The sequence below is a fragment of the Somniosus microcephalus genome, chromosome 7 (assembly GCF_052327205.1).
Source record: "Somniosus microcephalus isolate GS21.2 chromosome 7, FLI_Smic_1.0, whole genome shotgun sequence".
Classification (NCBI taxonomy): domain Eukaryota; kingdom Metazoa; phylum Chordata; class Chondrichthyes; order Squaliformes; family Somniosidae; genus Somniosus; species Somniosus microcephalus.
In genome coordinates this window covers 132806965-132829826 of record NC_140993.1, presented here as the reverse complement: position 1 = coordinate 132829826, position 22862 = coordinate 132806965, and the positions used below count along the sequence as shown (strand labels likewise).

Below are 22862 nucleotides of genomic sequence, written 5' to 3'. Positions count from 1 at the left end.
TCTTCATTGGTCCCATCAATTCATGTCTTCCCATTCATTATCAAGCAAGTTAAAAGGCGACTTGCCACCCAGCAACCAAGAATGGGCAAGACGGGAAAGTGGTGCAAAATAATATTATTTATTTATGTGATTCATCCCTGTTTGGCATAAAAATAAAACAAAAAAGGTGACTCAACCGTGGCTAACAAGGGAAATTAGGGATAGCATAAGATCCAATGAGAGGACATATAAATTGGCCAGAAAAAGCAGCAAACCTGAGGATTGGGAGCAGTTTAGGATTCAGCAAAGGAGAACAAAGGGATTAATTAAGAGGGGGAAAATAGAATATGAGAGTAAGCTTGCAGGGAACATAAAAACCGAATGTAAAAGCTTCTATAGATGTGTGAAGAGAAAAAGATTGGTGAAGTCAAGCGTAGGTCCATTGCAGTCAGAATCAGGGGAATCTATAATGGGTAACAAAGAAATGGCAGACCAATTAAATACATACTTTGGCTCTGTCTTCGCAAAGGAGGACACAAATAACCTCCCAGAGATGTTGGGGAACATAGGGTCTAATGAGAGGGAGGAATTGAATGAAATCAGTATTTGTAGGGAAATGGATGGGATTGAAGGCGGATAAATCCCCAGGGCCTGATAATTTACATCCTAGGGTACTTAAGGAAGTGGCCCTAGGAATAGTAGATGCATTGCTGGTCATCTTCCAAAATTCTATGGACTCTCGAACAGTACCCATGGATTGGAGGGTAGCTAATGTTACCCCACTATTCAAAAAAGGTGGTAGAGAGAAAACAGGGAATTATAGACCGGTAAGCCTGACATCGGTAGTGGGGAAAATGCTAGAGTCCATTATAAAAGACTAGCTGGGGAGCCCCGCGTTGCGAGGGCAATTTTGGGGCACTTGGTCTCCCTGCCCCTGTGTGTCCCCCCTCTCCCTGTCATGTCCTCTCCCTGTCCTATCCCTCCCTCCCCTCCCCTCCCTCCCCTCCTTCCCTCCCACCTACCCTCCCCCACCCCCGCTCCCCCACTCCCCTCTGTCCCGCTCTCCGGCCCCTCCCCCTGCCTAGCGCCTGAGGTCCGGTGTGGTTGCGTCCCCCCCGCGATTTCCCGAGGCTCTCCCCCCCCCCCCCCCCCCGCGATTTCCTGAGGCTCCCCCCCCCCCACCCCGCGATTTCCCGAGGCTCTCCCCCCCCCCCCCCCCGGCGATTTCCCGAGGCTCCCCCCCCCACGATTTCCCGAGGCTCTCCCCCCCCCCCCCTATTAAATTGTTATTTAATTCCCTAACACATCACTAAAATATTTACCTTAGTTCCCTAACACACAGAAAGTGAGCGGGAAAAAAATTGTGAAAAATCAAGATGGCGGCCACTCACCTCGGTTCAGAAGGATAAGGCCCGCCCACACACGCACCGATTGGTCGACCGGTCAGGTCACCGAAGCGTAGGATTGGTCAATCGTCGAGTCACTCGACACTCAACTGTAGGATGGCACGCGCCCGTCCGACCTCGACGTCACACGGTCACGAATGAGATGCTAATGAGCGGAACGCTGAACGTTTTTCGGATACCGCCGGCGGGATTTTTGTCCGGCCGAAACGTCAATACGCCTATGACCGGTCCGGAATCGCAAGCTTTCTTTTGAGGCGATGCGCGCGTCGGTACGCTCTATAACTTTCAAACGTATAGAGAACGGACAGACAGACAGACATCGGGACAGACAGAAGAGCTCTTTTATATATAATATATAAGATGTAATAGCAGAGCACTTGGAAAACAGTGACAGGATCGGACAAAGTCAACATGGATTTACAAAAGGTAAATCGTGCTTGACTAATCTACTGGAATTTTTTTGAGGATGTAACTGGTAGAATAGATAAGGGTGAACCAGTGGATGTGGTGTATTTGGACTTTCAAAAGGCTTTCGATAAGGTCCCGCATAAGAGATTAGCGTGCAAAGTTAAGGCACATGGGATTGGGGGCAAGGTATTGACTTGGATAGAGAACTAGTTGGCAGACAGAAAGCAAAGAGTTGGAATAAACGGGTCTTTTTCCAAGTGGCAGGCAGTGACTAGTGGGGTACTGCAGGGATCGGTCATTGGACCCCAGCTATTCACAATATATATTAATGATCTAGACGAGGGAACTAGATGTAATATCTCCAAGTTTGCAGACAACACAAAGCTGGGTGGGCGTGTGTGCTGTGAGGAGGATGCCGAGCAACTCCAGTATGATTTGGATAGGTTGTGTGATTGGGCAGAAGCATGGCAGATGCAATATAATGTGGATACGTGCGAGGTTATCCACTTTGGTGTCAAAAACAGGAAGGCAGATTATTATCTGAATGGCAATAGATTAGGAGAAGGGGAAGTGCAACGAGACCTGGGTGTCCTTGTGCACCAGTCGCTGAAGGTAAGCATGCAGGTGCAGCAGGCGGTTAAGGCGGCAAATGGTATGTTGGCCTTCGTAGCAAGAGGGTTTGAGTACAGGAACAAGGATGTCTTGCTGCAGTTGTACAGGGCCTTGGTGAGACCACATCTTGAGTATTGTGTGCAGTTTTGGTCGCCTTATCGGAGGAAGGATGTTCTTGCCATGGAGGGAGTACAGCGAAGATTCACCAGGCTGATACCTGGGATGGCAGGAATGACATACGAGGAGAGATTGGGCTTATACTCGTTCGAGTTTAGAAGAATGAGAGGGGATCTCATTGAAACTTATAAAATTCAGACAGGACTGGACAGACTAGATGCAGGAAGGATGTTCCCGATGGTCGGGGAGTCCAGAACCAGGGGTCACAGTCTAAGGATAAGGGGTAAGCCATTTAGGACAGAGATGAGGAGGAATTTCTTCACCCAGAGTGGTGAACCTGTGGAATTCTCTACCACAGAAGGCAGTAGAGGCCAATTCATTAAATATATTCAAGAAGGAGTTGGATATATTTCTTAAGGCTAAAGTGATCAAGGGATATGGGGAGAAAGCAGGGATAGGGTACTGAATTTGGATGATCAGCCATGGTCGCATTGAATGGTGGAGCAGGCTCGAGGGGCCGAATGGCCTACTCCTGCTCCTATCTTCTATGTTTCTATGATTCTACTAAAGAACAGAAAGTTAACATAACATTTTCTCATACCCTTGCGCAACTACAAAGCTTTAATCTTCCTTTTCTTACCATTTCTACCTGGTGCAACCCATGTGGTTTCAGCAAAGGTAGAGGCTGGCTGCTCAAATCCCTGCTCTGACTGCTGAGATGCTCTTGGCCAACGCGCTCTGGGTTTTGGAGCCCGCGAGGGCCCCGCCAAAGACTGCTTCATCTGCACCTGTGCAGGGGCAGACTCAGCCATCGGGACACGAGACAGCAGGCAATGGGCGAGAAGTGGAAGCGCTTTAAGTGGAGTTCCCACTTCCATGTCCTCTTTCACTATCATCCCTTTCATGGGCCAACTGCAATTCACTGCTACCACTCTGCTGGACAGCACTTTGGTGCAGATCATTGGGGCACTGCAAGGCGAAGGCTAAGTTAGCTGTCATCCTATTTAAGGCGGTGGACATAATATCATCCAGCGTGTGCAAGGGTGCATGGGCTCATTTGATTGTGGCATTTGATGTTCCATGCAGTTGGCCACTCTATCTATGCAAAAAGACATCATCACAATGCCTTGCAACATCAACCCACTCATGCCTCCAAGTTAATATCGGGGCCCAAGATTAGCCTCGCTTCTTGACTTCTTATTTCGAACCAACTTTGGCCAACTCACCTTAATTTAACGCAGCAGCAGTCATTGCCAGTTTCAATGAAAAGTTAGTCAAGAATCTGTATTCTATTCTTCCCCTGACTGTGCTCCTTAGATGTAGTTAGAACATAAGAAATAAGAGCAGGTGTAGGCCATACGGCCCCTCGAGCCTGCTCCGCCATTCAATAAGATCATGGTTGATCATCGACCTCAACTCCACTTTCCTGCCCGATCTCCATATCCCTTGATTCCCCTAGAGTCCAAAAATCTATCTATCTCAGCCTTGAATATAGACTCAGCATTCACAGCCCTCTGGGGTAGAGAATTTCAAAGGTTCACAATCCTCTGAGTGAAGAAATTCCTCCTCATCTCGGTCTCAAATAGCCTACCCCTTATTCAGAGACTATGCCCCCTAGTCCTAGACACTCCAGTCAGGGGAAACCTCTCAGCATCTACCCTGCCAATCCCCTTCAGAATCTTGTATGTTGCAATGAGATCACCTCTCATTCTTCTAAACTCCAGAGAGTAATCGGCCCAGTCTACTCAATCTCTCCTCATAGGATAGCCCTCTCATCCCCCTTGCAATAAAGGTCAACATGCCATTTGCCTTCCTTATTGCTTGCTGTACCTGCATGCTAGCTTTCTGTATTTCTTGCACTAGGAAACCCAAATCTCTCTGAACACCAACATTTGAAAGTTTCTCACCATTTAAAAAATATTGTTTTTCTATTCTTCCTACCAAAGTGAATAACTTCACATTTCCCTACATTATACTCCACCTGCCACCTTACTGCCCACTCACTTAGTCGATCTAAATTCCTTTGCAGACTCTGTGTTCTCCTCACATCTTACTGTCCCACCTACCTTTGTATCATCAGCAAACTTGGATATATTACACTCAGTCCCTTCATCTAGGTCATTAATATAGATTGTAAATAGCTGAGGCCCCAACACTGATCATTGAGGCACCCCACTAGTTATAGCCTGCCAACCTGAAAAAGATCCGTTTATCCCTACTCTGTTTTCTGTCTGTTAGCCAATCCTCTATCTAGGCTACTTATTATCCCCAACCCCATGAGCCATAGCCTTGTGTAGTTATTTTGGATGGATAAAGGGAGATCATACTTTTCTAGACAAGTGCCATCCAGTAAATTAGAAATAATAGCTCAATTTTTGCTGAGCTTAAAGCAGGCCTCATCCCTCTGGAAATTGCACAACATCAACAAAAAACACAAGAATTCTTGTGAGTCTCTATCAGTGCCAGTGGTCCACGATATTTAGTTCAGAACTTGCAACCATTTCCTGGCATCAATTGTGAAAAATCTAGCTGAAGCACTGGGCCTTCATCTACAAATATTAAAAATCTCTCTCATCCACAGCTGCACCATCAATAGCTAAAGCTGACCCCTTGCAAAACTTCTAGATAACCTATTTAAGAAAACCTAAAATTATACAATAGTGTAAATACACCAATTAAAATGACTAGAAGAATCCTTTGTGTAAGGACAAAAATTAGGATTGCTATTGATGCTTTGGGATTACAATGAGGCCTTACAGACAGAGGATGCAGGAAGAGCACCTGACTATGAAAACCCTACAGAGTTTAAAACTGTAAAATGTACAATGGGCTGGATATTCCGATGCCTACGGGTGTGTACGCACTGTGTACCCACCCGTAGGGACATCGGAAATGCCAGTTTCAGGCATGCACTGGAAACCAGCATTTCCGATCTGTCAAGAAAGCTCTTGACAGATCCTCCGGCTGCCCGGGAGAAGGGCCTCTGCGGGCAGATAGTTCTGCTTTTTAGAGACCCTCCGCCCGCAGAAAACACTTGCAATTCTTGCACCTGGTAAAAGCAAGCGTAAGGCCTGCTTTTACCTGGATAAGAGTTGAAAAAAAGTTGAAAAAAAGTTATTTCCACTGATTTATCATTTAAAAATACTTTAAAAAAAAAAAAGTTTCTTTTTAGCCCCGTTAAAAACTTTAATTATTTTTTTCAACAATTTAAATTTTTGTTTAAAAGTTAATTTATGTAATTTCAAGTCATTTAAAAAATGTGATTTTTTTATTTTTTATTTATTTGAAATTTTACTATGTTTTGGGGGTGAGTTATATTTGACAGGTCTTCCTGTCAAATGTATGAAGGGAGATTCCCTTCTTTGATTGGCTCCCCATGGCCCACGTGATCCCAGGGACGCTGCGAACTACCTGCGCCTCTGGAATACGTGGGCCCTACACACCGGCAGTTGGGAGAGGCCCAGCACCAGAATTGTACGCCTCCTAGGAGCACTCCGGTAAGGGCGCAGATTTTTCCAGATCGCAGCCCTTCGCCCGCAGGAGGCCTGCAATCGGAATATCTGTGCCAAGGTCTCTAGATACCCAGATACAGCTCCTTTTCCCCTGCACCAGCAAGAATGTTTTTTTTTAGTTCTGGGAGATTTATGGAAATCACGTACTTTATGCAAACGCTAATTCCAAATAGGAGAATAGTGAAGTACAATTACCATATGCTAATATAATCTACAGGAAACTTCGCGATATCCGGCACCGACGGGACTGAGCTGCTGCTGATCTATGAAAACTTCCGGATAGACCAGCGCTAATGTTGAAGGATACGGAGGTTTTCATCTCCGTATCTGACAACAAACATTGTTGCTTGCCGTACCTTGGAAGCGTTTCTGAAGCTGTTGCTAAGCTACAGAGACGCTTTCCAGAGCCTGACTGTTAAAAAAAAAATGCTAGAAGAAAAAAAACCTAACCAAAATGGCTGCTGATTTCTGCCATTAGATCGAGGTTTCCGGACATACAACCTCCGGCTAAACCAAAGTTTCCTGTATTTCAAAAACAATCGATATTGGAGAAGTACTTAAGTTTTAACAAAAAAGTGTTCAGATTAGGTGATGCAGCATCGATATGACAAATGCTGATCACTCCCTTCCTCTGTATACCCATCAGGAAGTCCAGCTAAGAACTTCTACTGGTTGCAGAAAAATTGATTGACCCAGAACTTGGTGTCGGGGGCTTGCCGCGCGTGCAAGCCCCCGATCTGTACTCACCCTGCACGCTGACATCTGAAGCCCGGGCCTGCTTGCATTTCCTGTCACAGGCCCGGTTCAGATGTCAGCGCGCAGTGCTTACCTGATCCAGCGGCGTAGTTAGTGCGATGCGCCGGCTGGGATCAGGTGAGCACTGTGCAACCAATCAGGGGAGGGGAAGGTTCATTCCTGAGTTTGAGAGTAAGAACTGTCAAACTCATGAAAACTATGGGGGCCCAAAACACTATTTAAACTTTAAGTAAAAATTTAAAAAACATCCCAATCACTAAATTAAGTATAAATAAGTTTAAAAAAATTTAAACAATAATTTTTTTTTTTTTAATAAAAAGGGTCTAAAACTAAACTTACCTTATTGTAGATTTTTTAAAATAATAAACCTGTGGAAAAAAAATTCTAAATTACACTAAAACACCACTTACCTGTAAAAATAAATACTTACGTGTGCTTTTTACAAAGGCCTTTAGACATGCGCAAATCCCCCAAAACAGAGGAAATCCAAGACGCACACGCTGCCCCCTACAGCGCACGCGCTAGCCTCTTCAACTCTTGGGTTAGAGGAGAGGAAATGCCAGTTTTCAGCGCATGCGCTGTGCATGCTGAAAACCGGCATTTCCTCCAGCCAGACGCGTGAGTACCCCTTCCGTATTCACGCGTTTGGGGAGGAATTACTGCCCCATTATTTTTGGCAGTCTTAGCCCATGACCCAGTCCATTACCTTACAATCCTATCCTGAATCAGGAACCTAAACTAGTACTCAGTATATATAAAAAAAAGACATCACCAAGCTTAGCAAATGCATTTTAGACTGCATTATCAGTATGCCAAGGAGAAAATTGGTCTGGGACTCATGGTTCATTGTGTCAGAAAAGTGCACCTTCACCTCTAGGACACATGTAAAACATAGTCCAGACTAATGGGATGTGTCTCGTCTCCCTACTTAATTCCTCATTGATACAGAGCACAAAACTACCAATAATTCAGCACCAATAAGTAATCTCACCCAGAAGGACCACAATTAGCAAGTAAAGAAATGCCATACTGGAGCAGTCAGGGTGCTTTTCTGAGATTCAGGTTGACCAAGGAACGTTATGCTGAATCTAACTCGTATGTTATCTGACCTGGGATTGTTTGACGCCGCCTTTGGATGTAAAGTGTTGAAAAGTATACCATTCTCAAGTACCAACACACTTATCTTAATAAGGGCAAAATTAATTAAAGAAATTCCAAAAATAGACACGGACATGCACTTTACTGGACTTGAACCCTTCCAATACCATGAGCAAAAGGTAACTAAATTCTGCTCATTTCATGCCACTTGACTATTGTAGAGTTTTATTACTTAAAATTGTTCAAATTGATATTCATTCATCACTTAGTAGGTTTAAGTGTATATTCAAGATAGCTACCATTAAGATTTCCTAATCAGCATGAACATATCAGCACATGACCTTTTCTGCACTGTCTGGGTATTCAGAACTATATGTTCTATTAAACCAGATCTGATGCACGTCACTTTAAGAATTAGAAGAGATTCAGTTTTGTAAATGGAGAGGAGCAGAGTATGGTATGTTAGTATCCTGTGCAGCTACCTTTATGAACGAGTCATGATTCTACATTGGTAAATGACTGTGAAATACAAGTTTCTACTGACAATGTAATGCACAGACATAATTGGATTCCTGCAGTACGGTAGAATAAGCAGCTCAAAGTCATGGTACTGTACCTCTTTTTCCAGCTAATGCAAACTGAATTGAATTTCCTCCAACTCCACAAAATGCATCAACAATGATATCACAGTGAAAACTCTGCATGACACGATTGGCAATGTGCTCAGCAATCTTCTCAGGAGTGACTGAAAACCAGCCTTCTAGAAAATAAAGACACAATTCACATTTATAGTGCATGTAAATAGTTACAGTTTATGATATTAATAGTGCTATACAAATATGAGGAGCTGATGTAGAGGAGCACCACAGGTACAAAGTGGTCAGTTGAAGGGACAAAGCACCCCTCCAGCCTCAGATTACCATTACAACACCACACCAGGAAAACAGTACCCTTCCCCTGCAACCAGCTGCAAACGAACACAGGGAAAAGCATGCCCACAATAATTGATATTTCAATAACAACCCTATTAATGCTGCTCCAGTTGGAATCTAGAAATCTCCACAGGGAATCCTAAACTCTGCCGTCAGGATTGTCAATGTAGAAAAGGAAAGTCTATCCGCCATATGTAATTTGGAGTTCTGGGGGGGGGGGGGGGGTCTCCTGCGGCCTGCCAGACGAGTGTTGGTGGGGCTTGGCCATCGAGTGTGCCGGGCTTCTCGCTGGGAGTGTTGGGCATCCGGGTGGGTGCGCTCTGCTGGCTGGTCAGTCGAAGTCTGTACTAACAGTCCTTTAAGAAATTCTGACTCGTGCAGTTTTCCCCATATCCCCTTTCCTTTGGTAGGCTCCCAACAGGAAGCACAGGATGGGCTTTAATATGCATGAGATTAGTCCTGCTCCACATTGGTGAGTGGGTCTTTGAAGGTGGCAGGACAGGGCAGTTGGTAAAGCATACGAGATTCTGGACTTTATAAATAGAGGCATAGAGTAAAAAGTCAGGAAGTTATGCTAAACATACATAAAACACTGATTCAGCCCCAGCTGGCACATTGTGTGCAATTCTGGGCACCACACTTTAGGAAGGATGTGAAGGCTTTGGAGAGGGTACTGAAAAGATTTACTAGAATGGTTCCAGGGAGGAGGGAATACAGTTACGTAGATAGACTAGATAAGCTGGGATTGTTCTCCTTACAGCAGAGAAGGCTAAGAGGAGATTTGACAGCGGTGTTTAAAATCATGAAGGGATTAGGTACAGTAAATAAAGAGAATCTGTTTCTAATGGATGACGGGTCGATAACCAGAGGGCACAGATTTAAGATGATTGGCACAAGAATCAGAGGCGATAAGAAGAAAAACTTTGTTTACGCAACGAGTGGTTAGGATTTGGAATGCACTGCCTGATAGGGTGGTGGAAACAGATTCAATAGTAGACTTCAATAGGGAATTGGATAAGTACTTGGAGAACAAATTTCAGGGATATGGGGAAAGAGTGAGGGAGTGAGACAAATTGGATTGCTCTTTGAAAGAGCCAGCGCAGACACGATGGGCCGAATGGCCCCCTTCTGTGCTGTACTCGTCTATGATTCTATTATAAACAGAGGAATTGACACTCAATGATGCATGGAAGTGCGCAATAGACCGTGGGACCAACACCCCTACAAGCAACAGGAATACAAGGGAAATGGGAACAAATGGACAACCGTTACACCCAAGGATCCCAAACAAATGTACAAGACAAGTGTGTACCCACAGGAACACCACCCTTGTAACATGATGCAATGCAGTCACCATGTGCACAATACGCCAATCTGATTTCCAGTATGGCATGGCATGTGCAATTGGTCCAGAAGTATGAAAAACAAGACATAATAAGTACAGAAACAAGTCCAGTTACCAACCCTGGTCAAGTTTGATTCCCTCGTCGAAGCGCGAAAATAGTCTGTAACGCTGAACCCAGTATTTAGTCAATTCTGGAACCGCTACGATGTCAGAAGGTATGTGATAAACTTTCTTCTTTTTCTTCCCTTTTTTGTTCTTTCTAAGACTCTTCAATTTTTGCACTGCAAAAGAGCTGCAATATGTTAACACTTATTTATCAAAAAGTTTATTTTTCAGCTAAAAAATTCCACATTGGTTTGTGTACAAATGTGCCGTGTTCTACAGCAAAACATAAATTTTCACCAGTGATTTTCCTACAGTTAGCTAAAAACTTTTATACAGTACTGTATATTGGTTTATGTCTCTCAGGAATATATCAAAGTGCTTTGACTCTGGACTCCTGTGCACATATAATGAAGTACTCTGAGGTAGAGCAACAGTTCCTATGTAAGCAAACACGGTAGTCATTTTGCAGGTAAACAGCAACAAGAGTTCCTGATTTTTGCTAGGCCACCAAAGGGAAGTATCCAGCAGAAACCAGAAAACTCCTAAAAAGGGGCAGAGGGGGCTTTAGGCATTTCACCCAAGCTGCTCTTAGACGCACCAAACAGAGCAATGCTAACAGAAGTTTTGCAGAAGTTCAACTCTGCCTTCTTGCTCAGGGATTCGTAAATAAGCAAGAGTGTGTGTGTGTGTGTGGGGGGGGGGGGGGGGGCGTCATAAAGAAGAAAAATGGAACAGGGAAACATTTTTTAAATTGGCAAAGGTTACTTTTTGAACTCGTGCTCAAATGTTCTTTAGTATAAACTTATAAAGTGTTCTAACTAGTACTGTAATATCAAATATAATATAAAGCAGGTACCCATGCATTTCTACCAAATGTGAGAACATACTAGACAATGGATTAAGATGAGTTAATATTGAAAATACTAGGAGTCAGCAGTGATCATTTTACTGTGCAGTAGGTGTTTTCTTTTGTAAAATGGAAAACTATTCTGTGAAAATTGAAAATGCAGTTTGAATCTGTGACTCAACAAAAAAAGTTTGTGCGCCTTGGGTCCACCCTGCAGTTTGATACATACATTCATCATCCCTCTCAGTTACATCAGCATCAGGAAGAAGAAAGTCTGGAATATCCATAGGAACCAGCTGTCTGTCAGAATACAATTCACAGCTTTCAGCAGGAGTAGGGGCCAGATCATGCATTTTGGGAAGCTGCTCATTGTTGCCTTCAGTGCAGATATTCAATTTGGAGGGGACGCTGACACAAGCTGGGAATTCTCCATCAGCACAAGTTCTTTCCTCTCCATTTCCACTGTTGCTATTTTCATACAGAATGGAGCACTCTGCATCAGAACTGTAGTGCTGCTCAGAGCTGGTGCATTCCTCAGAGCTGTGTGCCACACAGGGCGGAGCCTCTGTGTTAACAGAGTCATTTGAAGGCACAGCTTGTTTTAGAAATCTTTGCACCTGAAATCATTAAAACAAGCAATGATCAATCAACTCCAACAAATGCCAGTTACTTTTACTGTGCTGAGTGTGCTAAAGAATAACAGATGAATGTGGTGTATCTGGAGCTGGTTTGGAACTAATGTGCCTTTGTATGATACATCAATATGTGCATAATAAAGAACCCCAAAAATATCTGCAATTAATCCCTTATCACCAGTTTAATACATATAAAAGATACATTTGGTTCCGTTTCAGCTTATTTTAAAAATTAGACAGTGGGATATTTAAATGAAGATAAAAGGAAAATATGCAAAGGTCAGTGAGCTTTGGTCAATATGCCAAGCCTCTACTTGATCACTCTCAACAACGAGAAAGCATGACTGGGGCCATGAATGTTGGTTCTAGCCCATAATTGCATTAGGAAGTGGGTTCAACCCATCAGTCCGGGTTGACCCACTGCATCACCCAGCCCCATGATGTATAATTTTCATTACCTTTGCTAAGGTTCTGCTCGTATAATTGAGCACCTCTCCTTCTTCACTGAAGAATGTATGTTTATTTTTGGTAGCTGCTGGTCGATGCATGTCCAGGTGTCTGAACGTCAGCTCAGTGCCCTTACGATAGCGTGCATGTCCATGGCTAAATTTTGAAATGCTGCACGTGAAGATTAGAGAAAAACACAAAGGCATTTAAGATTAGCAATTTTTCTTTGGGGGGAAGCAGGGGGGAGGGCACTGCAGTAGTCTTAAAACGTTTTGCACTTCCAATTAACAACTGCTGTCTGCAAAAAAAATGGGAGCAGTGGAGTGGTTATGATCTGAAATTGTTGAACTCAATGTTGAGTCCGGAAGGCTGTAAAGTGCCTAATCAAAAATGAGGTTCTGTTCCTCGTGCTTCCGTTAAGCATCGTTAGAACAGTGTAGGAGGCCAAGTACAGAGAGGTCAGAGTGGGAGTGGGGTGGAGAATTAAAATGACAGGTGACCAGATGCTCAGGATTACACTTGCGGACTGAACAGAGGTGTTTCGCAAAGTGATCACCCAATCTACGTTTGGTCTCCCCAATGTAGAGGAGACCGCACTGTGAGCAGCAAATACAGTGTACTAAATTGAAAGTACAAGTAAATTGCTGTTTCACCTGGAAGGGGTGTTTGGGGCCCTGGATGGTGGGGAGGAGGGAGGTAAAAGGGCAGGTGTTGCATCTCCTATGCTTATATACAGGAAGGTGCCGTGGGAAGGGGAGGGAGTGTTGGAAGAGTGGACCAGGGTGTCGCGGAGGGAATGGTCCCTTCGGAATGCTGAAAGGGGAAGGGAAGATGTGTTTGGTGGTGGCATCACACTGGAGGTAGCAGAAATGGCAGATGATGATCTGTTGAATGAGGAGGCTGGTGGGTTAAGGCGAGGACAAGGGGAACCTCAATGTGGTTATGGGAGGGAGGGAAAGGGTAGGGGTGAAAGCCTTCTTATTTTTAAAATCGAGTGCTAAAATATGCACTCAAGACTGAAAGGGATGTTAATCGCTCCTCACCTCAATGAGATTCAGCTGTAACTGACCCAGCAATAATTTATCCAAGCAGATCTCTTCTAGGCAGGTGAATCGAGATGAATCAATCTCATTAAAGCTGCATTTTGAGTTAGAGAGAAACTATTTTCCCCTCAGGAAATTTCACTTTTCTCAACCTTGCTTGGAGAGGAAGGTGCACAGTGAAGAGAAATAGGGGAAAAGAAAAGTATTTTAGATTGAAGACACTGATGCCTAGACAGTGGGATTTGCTTCACCAAAAGCCGATTTAGCTAGAGGCAGCGGGAGGAAATAAAATGAAAAAGTAAATAGCAGATACATTTGCTGGGAAGGAGAAAGAAACCGATAGGAAAACTTAGCATGGACACTGATGACCCAATCAGAAAACTGGGGGAGGGGCTACAGTGGAGCCTGGTGCATTTGATTTATGTAAATGATGCAGTTGTCTAACCAGGACGAAGGGGTGGCAGAGAAGCGAGAGCTCTGGTGTACGGTTGTTGGAGTTGCACCTAATAAGAATTTTTTTTTTTTTAAATTGTTCCTCCCGCATGCTTTTGCTGCGTTTCCTGCCATCTGTCTCCTTTCTCCTCTCTTATGCCAAGTTTGTTGGTGTCAGTGCAGGATTTGTGTGGTTTAGTTTCTCACTCTTCCTCTTGAAGTACATAGAAATTACAGGATGTTAGGTCTCTACACGCCACCATCTTATTATCTTGAGCCTCAGAGTAGCTAAGAAAGCTCAGTGAATTTCCTTTCATCTGTGTAATTACTAGAGAGATTGTAGCTTGATAGCAGCTGGTGTAGAGTTGTGCCTGGCTATCCTTAGAGGACCTTGAAGGTTTGAAAGGAAAGGAGTTGATCCCTTAGTGATTGGCTGACTACTACTTCCTGCTCACCCTGTTTTATTCAAATAATGTGAAATTTAATGAAGACCTAGAGGGCTCTGATTTGAGTGTTTGGTCAGTCTCTACGCTGATACTAGCACCAACTGCCATCTTCACAGAAAGGTCTTTTATTAAATTAAATTACTAAGTTGACTGAATTAACTTCATTTTTTTCAATCATGTAAATCATTGGAGTATTTTATCTCTTGTAATAATTAAATAGTATTGTAACGTGCAAGCGCTGAGTCCTATGTAAAGGAAGTAGGGAGAGATTAGAGAGAGAGAAAATAAAGATAGAACAGAGAGAGAACCAGGAAAGAATAGAATAGAGCAAAGTGAAAGGGGAAGGGCAGAGAGCAGAGAGAGATAGGAGATAACAGAGAGTGAGAGGGAGGTAAGAGAAGGATGAGGATAGAAAAGAGAGGAAGATAACGAGAGGGGAGAGGAGATAGATGGAGAGAGACAGGAGACGTGGAGGAAGATACAGAAGAGTGGAGGTAGAGAGAGAGATAGGAGATAACAAAGAGCAAGAGAGGCAATAACAGAATTGGGACACACACACAAAGCAGCAGTGAAGGAAGGACAGTCTAGATTTGCTGCCACACCTTGTCTGACTCAAACAACATGCTGCTGCTGCCACCTCCCGACCATTTGAATCTGATATATGAAGAACATGTGAGAAAAACATTAAAAACAGTTGACACGTTGGTTAAGCTCAGATGTGATGAAAACAATTCCATGGACAGTGTATTTAGTGTGGATTCAGGTTATGGCGCGACAATTAAAACAGCAATGCTGGAGGAGTGGAGTAGAACCAAGTGAAAGAGAGCAGTTGGTGTGGACAGTCAACAACTAATTTGGAGGTGGAAGTCAGAAATGGGAAGAAGGATAGAAGTGGGTAGCAAGCAAAGAGAAAGCAGCAAAATTAAACATGGGAACAAGGTACATTGGATGCATATGGAAGAAAAATGCAATAGAAGTGGGAAATTTGGGGAAAAATTCACAAGCAAGAAAATTGAAAAAAAGTCAAGAAACCAGTATATTATTTTACAAATATTAGATTACCACAGCATACAAGATTCACAATTAGGTCCAAAATAATGGAAAATGCAACAAATTAAATGTCAAAAATCAATGTTCTCAGACTCTCCTATGTTAAGAAATAAACCTAGTGGAGCATGAAAGATAATAAGAAATCTTTGAGAATTACTGTCAACAACATTATTACTCTGTAAAGGGTATAGCAGCTCTATGAGCAAGGTATTCTTGGAGATTGACAAATGGACACTAAAGGGGGGGGGAACCCCTTCTGGTTGACGTCATCACAGCACCTGTTACAGCTATCATTACAGGGCTTTGGAGAGATGGCCTGAAAACAAAACTTTCTAAATGTTAACCATATAGTTTTTTATATAAAAGATTGTTAAGTGTTTGCTTAAAAGTTTCCTTAAAAACACACTATATGCTTTTAGTATTAACTTGTAATAATGTACAAAAAAAACAAATAATGTGAGCATGTAAAATATATATTTTATTCCATTCCAAATAGAATCATAGAAATTTACGGCATAGGAGGCCATTCAGCCGGTCATCATGTCTGCGCCGGTCGAAGGAGCCATCCTGCATAATCCCACTTGCCAGCTCTTGGTCCATAGCCTTGTAGGTTACGGCACTTCAAGTGCATACCCAAGTACTTTTTAAATGTGATGAGAGTTTCTGCCTCTACCACCTTTCAGGCAGTGAGTTCCAGACCCCCACCACCCTCTGGGTGAAAAAATGTCTCCTCAACTCCCCTCTAATCCTTCTACCAATTACTTTAAATCTATGCCCCCTGGTTAATGACCTCTCTGCTAAAGGAAATAGGTCCTTCCTATCCACTCTATCTAGGCCCCTCATAATTTTATACACCTCAATTAAGTCTCCCCTCAGCCTCCTCTGTTCCAAAGAAAACAACCCCAGCCTATCCAATCTTTCCTTGTAGTTAAAATTCTCTAGTCCTGGCAACATCCTCGTACATCTCCCCTGTACCCTCGCTAGTTCATTTTCTATTTCCATTTACTTTTCAGTTATTTCTTCTTCAGTTAATAAAATGGATATTTGGCTGATTCCCTATTGTGCAGCCTCTATTCAAGTTACGGTTGACCCCACAGTATTCTTACTTTTGGCTGGTATGGTGCTTGAAGCCAAGAGCTGAATAGGCATCTTCCACTGCCACAACTGGATTCTCTTCAGCATCGAATTCATGACTAAAAAAGATAGGCATCAAAATAGACAAATAAATTACCAAAGAGAACCAGGCCTGCCAAATGACCACTTACTCAGATTCAGACTTGATCGCCATACTTTCCAATTAAAAAAAGGATTTAAGAGGGAGAATCGTAATTACTTGTTTCATAAGTTAAATTATCTACAAAAACGACTCCTTTACTCACAGCAGGGGAAATTTCCTCAGTTCACTATTTGTAGTGAAATTGGTGTTATAAAGAACATGTATGTAATTTCATAATAATTACAGGAAATCAATTTCGCTGTGGTTTAGAGAATCTGAAAAATTGCAATTAGAAATGGTTGAATGCAGAAATGTTAATGCAGCTCTCAAAGGGTTAATAGGAATTGTTAAAAGAAACATTGATGTAATACTAAGATAGTCTTGTTAATAGATTGTTTTTAACTGTAGCAGGGAGAAAACAAGAAACATTTTCCAAAATTATTAATTAATATCATTAAAAGCTCATCAATTATGGATCTGCAACAGATAACATGGCCATAAATCAGATTTCGTCAGCAATTCTTGGCTAATCAATCCTCCTGAATGAATATCCAACATCATCTTTTAATTTAAAAAAAATGTCAGCTTTACTTTATGGCCACAGAACTACTGTTAAGGATTCTCCCATCATGAGCAAAAGACAGGCTGCGATTGTTAAATGCTACGTTCATAATACTAGATCACTCTATAGCGCTGTAGAATAGCTCCATTGTGCTGTGATATAATGCTTCTCATGGTTCCTCTGTTGATGACAGAACCATAAACAATCCCAGGTGCATTAGAAACCAAACCATAAACAATCCCAGGTGCATTAGAAACCAAAGTAAATTGGAGAGTGTTACTATATTCACCAACAAAAAGAACTGCAGTGAAATCCACTTGTATGATTTAAGTATTAACTTCTTCCATTAACCCTTGATACTATTGCAAATGCAATACTGCAGCTAACATCTTACTCGACATTTGCCATTCCTTTCATCTGTGTTTTATTCTGACTGTGACCAACTACACATCACCGAATCTCAGTTTTTATCCTGAGTATATATACCACAGGACAGACATCATGAAGATGCAACAAAGTAAGGTTAAATAGGAGCCCAGTGGTAGTTCACCTTCTCTTCATCTTTACTGGTCTAGGTTCTGGTGGATCATCCTCCTCCTCATCTTCACTGGTCTGACTCTTTCTTGCTGCAACATCAGTTTTTAATGCTTTGCTGGAAGGTTTAGGAGGATCTGCTGGCACAGTAAACCACAAATTATTCAGATTAAACCATTTTAAATATCTTTCAGGGTTTTTGCCATTCATATGTACAGCATCCACTAGCTACTCTCCTGGTGATACAAGTCCAACCTACATAACTTTAAATCATTCTAGACTACAACTTAAGCTTTTTGGAACTTGTTAATCTTTGAATCTAATCATGACCAGAAACATGCCTGCTATTCCCCTCAATCATTGCATGCAAATGCCTTTTTAATCTGTATTTAACTCAGCAGCACACTTCATCCTACCTTTCACATGTGATCCTAATAGAGAAAAGCAAGCAAAACAGAGATGTAATACAGGAAACTCTCGATTTACCGGCACCTAAATAACCGGAAATCTCGGTCAACCGGCAAAATTCAGGAGTAGGTTCAGGTAACTTTTATTACTTGCCTTCCTCCATTTGTTGCTGTGCAAGGGTGTGGCTGCAGCTGTTGCTAAGCTACAGAGACGCTTTCAACTTGTGGCCATTGTTCTGAAGCTGTTGCTAAGCAGTTAATCAACTATTCTAACACAAACAGTTGATTACCACAGAAACCCCACAGTGCAGATAGAGGCCATTTCGGCCCATCGAGCCTGCACCGACACATAGACATCCAGGAAGAAAAGGAAAACTGGTTTTGACCACTGCAACAGAAGATGGGTGATTCTAAATTTAACATGTCCAGCTTCAATCTACCCACACAAACAGAACTAGTTCCAAATCAACTAATTACACCCGCTGGAGTATAGTGAGAAAATCTTGGTAATACCAACCTGACTGAACTGTGGAGACTCTTCCACTGGATGCACATCTTTTGCTGTTGCCTCCATCGCATGGTTCTTTCTCATCAGAACCACACTCACAAGAACTTGCAGCATCAGCAGGACTCTGGCAGATACTGCTTTTCACACCTGTTGATTCCTCAGTTTTATTTCCTGAATTGAGTCTTACGTTATTGATCATACTGACAGCCTCTCCATAACTAACTTCATTACATTCAGCAGCACTTTCTCCATTTGATGCAATGACTGATTCTGTTGGCAGCACAGTCCTGAAGTTTTCACCAGCATTGTTTTCAGTGTTACTGAAAAATTCTCCTGATTCATGTGTATTTGCACAAGATGAATCCTTCCCAAGATCACTGCCTTTAGTACAGTCCACAGACCATCCTTCAGCTACCCAGTACTGAAACTGCTCATAATATAGCCAATACTGTTCCGTGTAAAATTGTTGCCACTGATCTTTAGTGTCAGGACAGTTCCATGGTGCAGGTGCATCTTCTGACCATTCAGGATGTTTGTCCAACCAATTTTCCCAAACAAGACCCTCACCATACTGATTCCAATATTTTTCCCAGTTCGTGTTGGAATCTAGCTCAGAGGCTGCTGCTCCTTCACATGAATGATGACGGCCATTACGCTCTACTTCAAAATCTGTTTGCTCTTCGATCAACCTTAAGTCAGTGACACCAGAAAGAACATTTAAAATCTCGCCTGGGCATTCATTACAATCTTCAGGCAGATCTTCAATGCATTTGTAATTCACTTTTTTCTTTTTGAATCTTTTCTTTGAAACCGTGCTCGTCTTGTAAAAGAAAAGGTTACAAAATGTTCGTTCATCTCAATTAAGTGCAGGTAATGTAAATAAAGCCTGTGACTTAGTTTTGAACTTTAATGTTCTATATTTTGTGTATAAAGTTATTAAAGGAGTAGATTAATTTTCATAATTTTAATTATTAAATAAATAATCTTGCTTTTGTTTATCAGACCACTGTATAGAAAAATGCCTGATACTAAAAGATCCTTCAAAGTTGTTCATTATCTTTCATTATAGCCCAAATATTCTGGATGGATATGCGTATAATAAATTTATATTGGGAATTGAAAAATGTTAATACCTGCAAAACTTATCATTTACATCATAAGTTTGTATGAGAGAAGATAATGGTCCTTACCACTGGCTGCCAATAGGTTGGTGAACTGCCAAACTGGAGAGGTAATCCCATATTTGCCATCAGCTCTGCTTCACTATCCACTCCACTTTCCTCCTGTGTCTCTACAGTATTAAGAGTGGGTTCATCATCAACATTCAATTCTTCTTCACTCTTTTCTTCTTCCTCTTCGATATCTATAAATAGCAATTAGAAACTGCATTTATTACACATCTTCCATAAAGTATGGGAAACAAGCCCATATTAAAATAACATGAGCCTCTGTTCTGTGTTCCAAAATCTCTACATTCATTTTCAGGGTTGTAAACACCAGAGGCTGAGATCCAAGGCCGGATTATCAGAAAACAGTAACGGTTGCTAAACCTAATGAAAACACATGCCCTGCACTGCAGTAAGTTATACCAATTTTCTACCACTGGAGGGAGTGCTGATATTGATCCATTTCACTAATGCTTCTAGTGCTAAACAGCAGATTCCTCAATGATTCAAGACCACAACAGCTCGATATTTTTCAACAATAATTAGTGATGATATTAATGGGGTCTTGGCCCACACAGCCTCCCCCGCTTTTTTCCCCCAAGTTGCAAAGAACTCAGGATGATGGGGGAGACTGGGACTGGGACATCCAGGGTAAACTCACCTGGGACGGGGCCTGGAGGGAAGAGTCCTGCAGGAGGGTGACGGCTGGGTCAGGCTGGAAGAGAAGTAATTGGGCAGATAAGAGCACAAGTAGGCTTAGTTCTCGCTTGTCTGTGACATGTGCCAAATGCCTGGTGCAGAGAGCTGTACTCAAAATGTTTTTGAATACATGACCTGTGGTTCCCACAGGCCAATCAGATTGCTATAAGGTGACAAACACTCATAACCAGAAACTGACTAACTTAAGGAAGATGAATTTCCTGGACAGACACCAGACAAGGGCAGTGTGCGCAGTGCACTAGAAGTCCATTGCACCTGCGCAGAACGGTAGTGTTAAGATCGACTGACGGTCATCATTAGAACAAAGAGGACAGGCTTCAGGTGTACGTGGAGGCACATAAATGGCAGAGAGCATCCAGGTAAAAGTTCAAGTGCACCATGGGCCTGAAACACCCCAAGCAATTTAAAGAAGCATGGAGCTTCACGAAGCAAAATTCGAAGAACCCCTGCAGAATCATTGTTCACTGGTCCGGAGGTTACTGGAAGAACGTGAGTGAGTGTTTTGGTTGCTCCCAATAGTTTTGAAGTGTTTAAAATTGAAAGTGCTTGAAGGTTTGGTAAAAAATGCTTTAAATGTGTTCTCGATGGATGTCTACTCTGGTGTACAAGTGTTCTTTGTTATTTTTAAAATTCCATCTCTTGATGATGGTTTTCTGCTCCTCTGGCAGGAAAGGAAAGCAGAGCAGCAAAGGATTCTGTAATGTTAGAGAACATGAGCATGCTGCTGCAGGCTTTGGAGAGGCGACGGCAGTGGTGTACCCTGCAATGGACAGAAAAGTGTCACAGACAGCTGGGCTGAAAGAGTGGCAGGACACAGCAGAAGAATGGAACTTGGCTGCATTATCCAACACACATGGATGGAGCTTCAAAATAAGTTCAGATGGGGCAAGTTAGGGCACTGGTTGGCGATGCCTCTCACCAAGGAGATTTTATTTCAGGACTATAATAAATTAGTAAAACCACCTAACCTACTCATTATGATCATTACAATTATGTGCGCTCGGTATGGGTGGGAAAAGATAATCTAAGTAACGGCCCATAAATGAACACTTCACACATTATCTTCCACCTGCTCTGCTCCCAATTTGTGTACCATGTGCTTATGCACGTCTTCCACCACCCATTCCCCGTCAGGCCAGTGGCACATGTGCAGTAGCTCATATTTAAGCTTATTCTGACTTTTTTTTTTTTTTTTAAAGGCAATAAAAGAAATTAAAAGACTGAAAATAGTGAATTTGGTGGAAGTGAAATATCACTGAAAATAAGCAAATGCCCCAACCCAAAAAGCTTAATTATACAAAAGTTAAAAGTATAAAAGCTAGTTAATTAAATGGGTATCAACACAGTCCACAAACTGACAAAGTAAACGTGGGAATGGTCATGCCCTCAGCACAATAGTAGATTTACACAGAGGATTCGTGTTGGATATCGTTTAGTTTATTTCTATGTTACTACCACACATGTATTTTATTTATGACACACTTCAGTTTTAAACTCTACCTTCGAGCAGTTTCAAAGAATGCTGTACTCCCAGAGCCAGTCTTTTCACTCATTCCCAAAGTTTCAGCTCACATACTACAGCACTGAGACATTTCCTATAAATACAGTAATGCAACTGAAATGTCGAATGCCTTTATTATTGTTTAACATAACACTAACAAAATGCACATTCCAAAAATCTTAAACATAACTTGGAAAAAGGATACATACAAAAATGAAAAAAAAGCACAGTAGAGGCACTACTAGAAGTAATCAACATTTAACCAAATATTTAATACTGTACCTTCATTATCTTCATTGTCATAACATGTTCCCTTTAATCCCATCCGATAAAGTTCCCGATCACTGCAATAAATTCAATAGGAGCCAACATCACACTTTATGTACACAGTGCAGCTACATACTGATAAATAAATGTTTTTGGTATATCTCATTTCAAATTTAGACATCATCATTGTTATTGTCTGCACCCACATTTTGTTATTAGATCTGCTCAGTGACATTCCAAGTAGCAGTGGGACAAAATGAGAAAAATTAAAGTGTTGATACAATTCGAGATGATGATGCTGGGAATAAATACAACATTGGGTATGGCGGTTATAAATAACTAGGTTCGAAGTAGCAGAGGGACAACATGAGAAAAGAGGTCCTTAAAATGTTGATATAATGGTGCTAGAAATAATTACTTTGAATGCTATACTTACATCCAGACCCCTTACCCTCTGAGCCCTCGCAAAAATACTACCCCTAGGGAAACTTATAACAATTGGTTCAGCTATATTGAAGCCCTGTGTAAAACGGTTCACTGTTTCCCCAAAGTGGACATCTTACTGAAGTCAGTACAGACCTCACGTGTCTCAGTTTATGTGCAGCAATCCAGTTTTATAAACTGGGGCAGGGGTGGATTCAGTCGACAATGGAGAGGCAGAGTAGCAGCTGAAGTGCTTGTAGAAGTGGTTCAGTGGCATCGGAGTAAGAGTGCAAGGTCAACCGGGAATGTCAGCCGAGAATATGTGCTCAAGTCCTGAAATGGGCTCAAATACACAACCTTCTGACAGAACCAAATTACGTTATGCCTA

At 42.1% G+C, this 22862-nt stretch overlaps 1 protein-coding gene across 4 annotated transcripts in view; it reads right to left on the bottom strand.

Annotated features, from left to right (window-relative positions):
* The window catches only part of tgs1 (trimethylguanosine synthase 1), a 70649-nt gene extending 48491 nt beyond the window's left edge, over nucleotides 1–22158 (bottom strand). For 2 of the 4 annotated variants that reach the window (XM_085992960.1, XM_085992962.1), the window contains exons 1-9: nucleotides 22067–22158; nucleotides 19588–19760; nucleotides 18407–19217; nucleotides 17499–17622; nucleotides 16277–16363; nucleotides 12211–12370; nucleotides 11347–11734; nucleotides 10285–10446; nucleotides 8505–8648 (exon numbers count right to left, since the gene is read on the bottom strand). In XM_085992960.1, coding sequence (XP_085849086.1) covers nucleotides 8505–8648; nucleotides 10285–10446; nucleotides 11347–11734; nucleotides 12211–12370; nucleotides 16277–16363; nucleotides 17499–17622; nucleotides 18407–19217; nucleotides 19588–19760; nucleotides 22067–22109 — 2092 coding nt within the window. In that variant the 5' untranslated portion in view covers nucleotides 22110–22158. The remainder of the gene's footprint in view (nucleotides 1–8504; nucleotides 8649–10284; nucleotides 10447–11346; nucleotides 11735–12210; nucleotides 12371–16276; nucleotides 16364–17498; nucleotides 17623–18406; nucleotides 19218–19587; nucleotides 19761–22066) is intronic. The other 2 variants (XM_085992961.1, XM_085992964.1) reach the window with 2 other exon arrangements.
* Nucleotides 22159–22862: the final 704 nt, after the last annotated feature.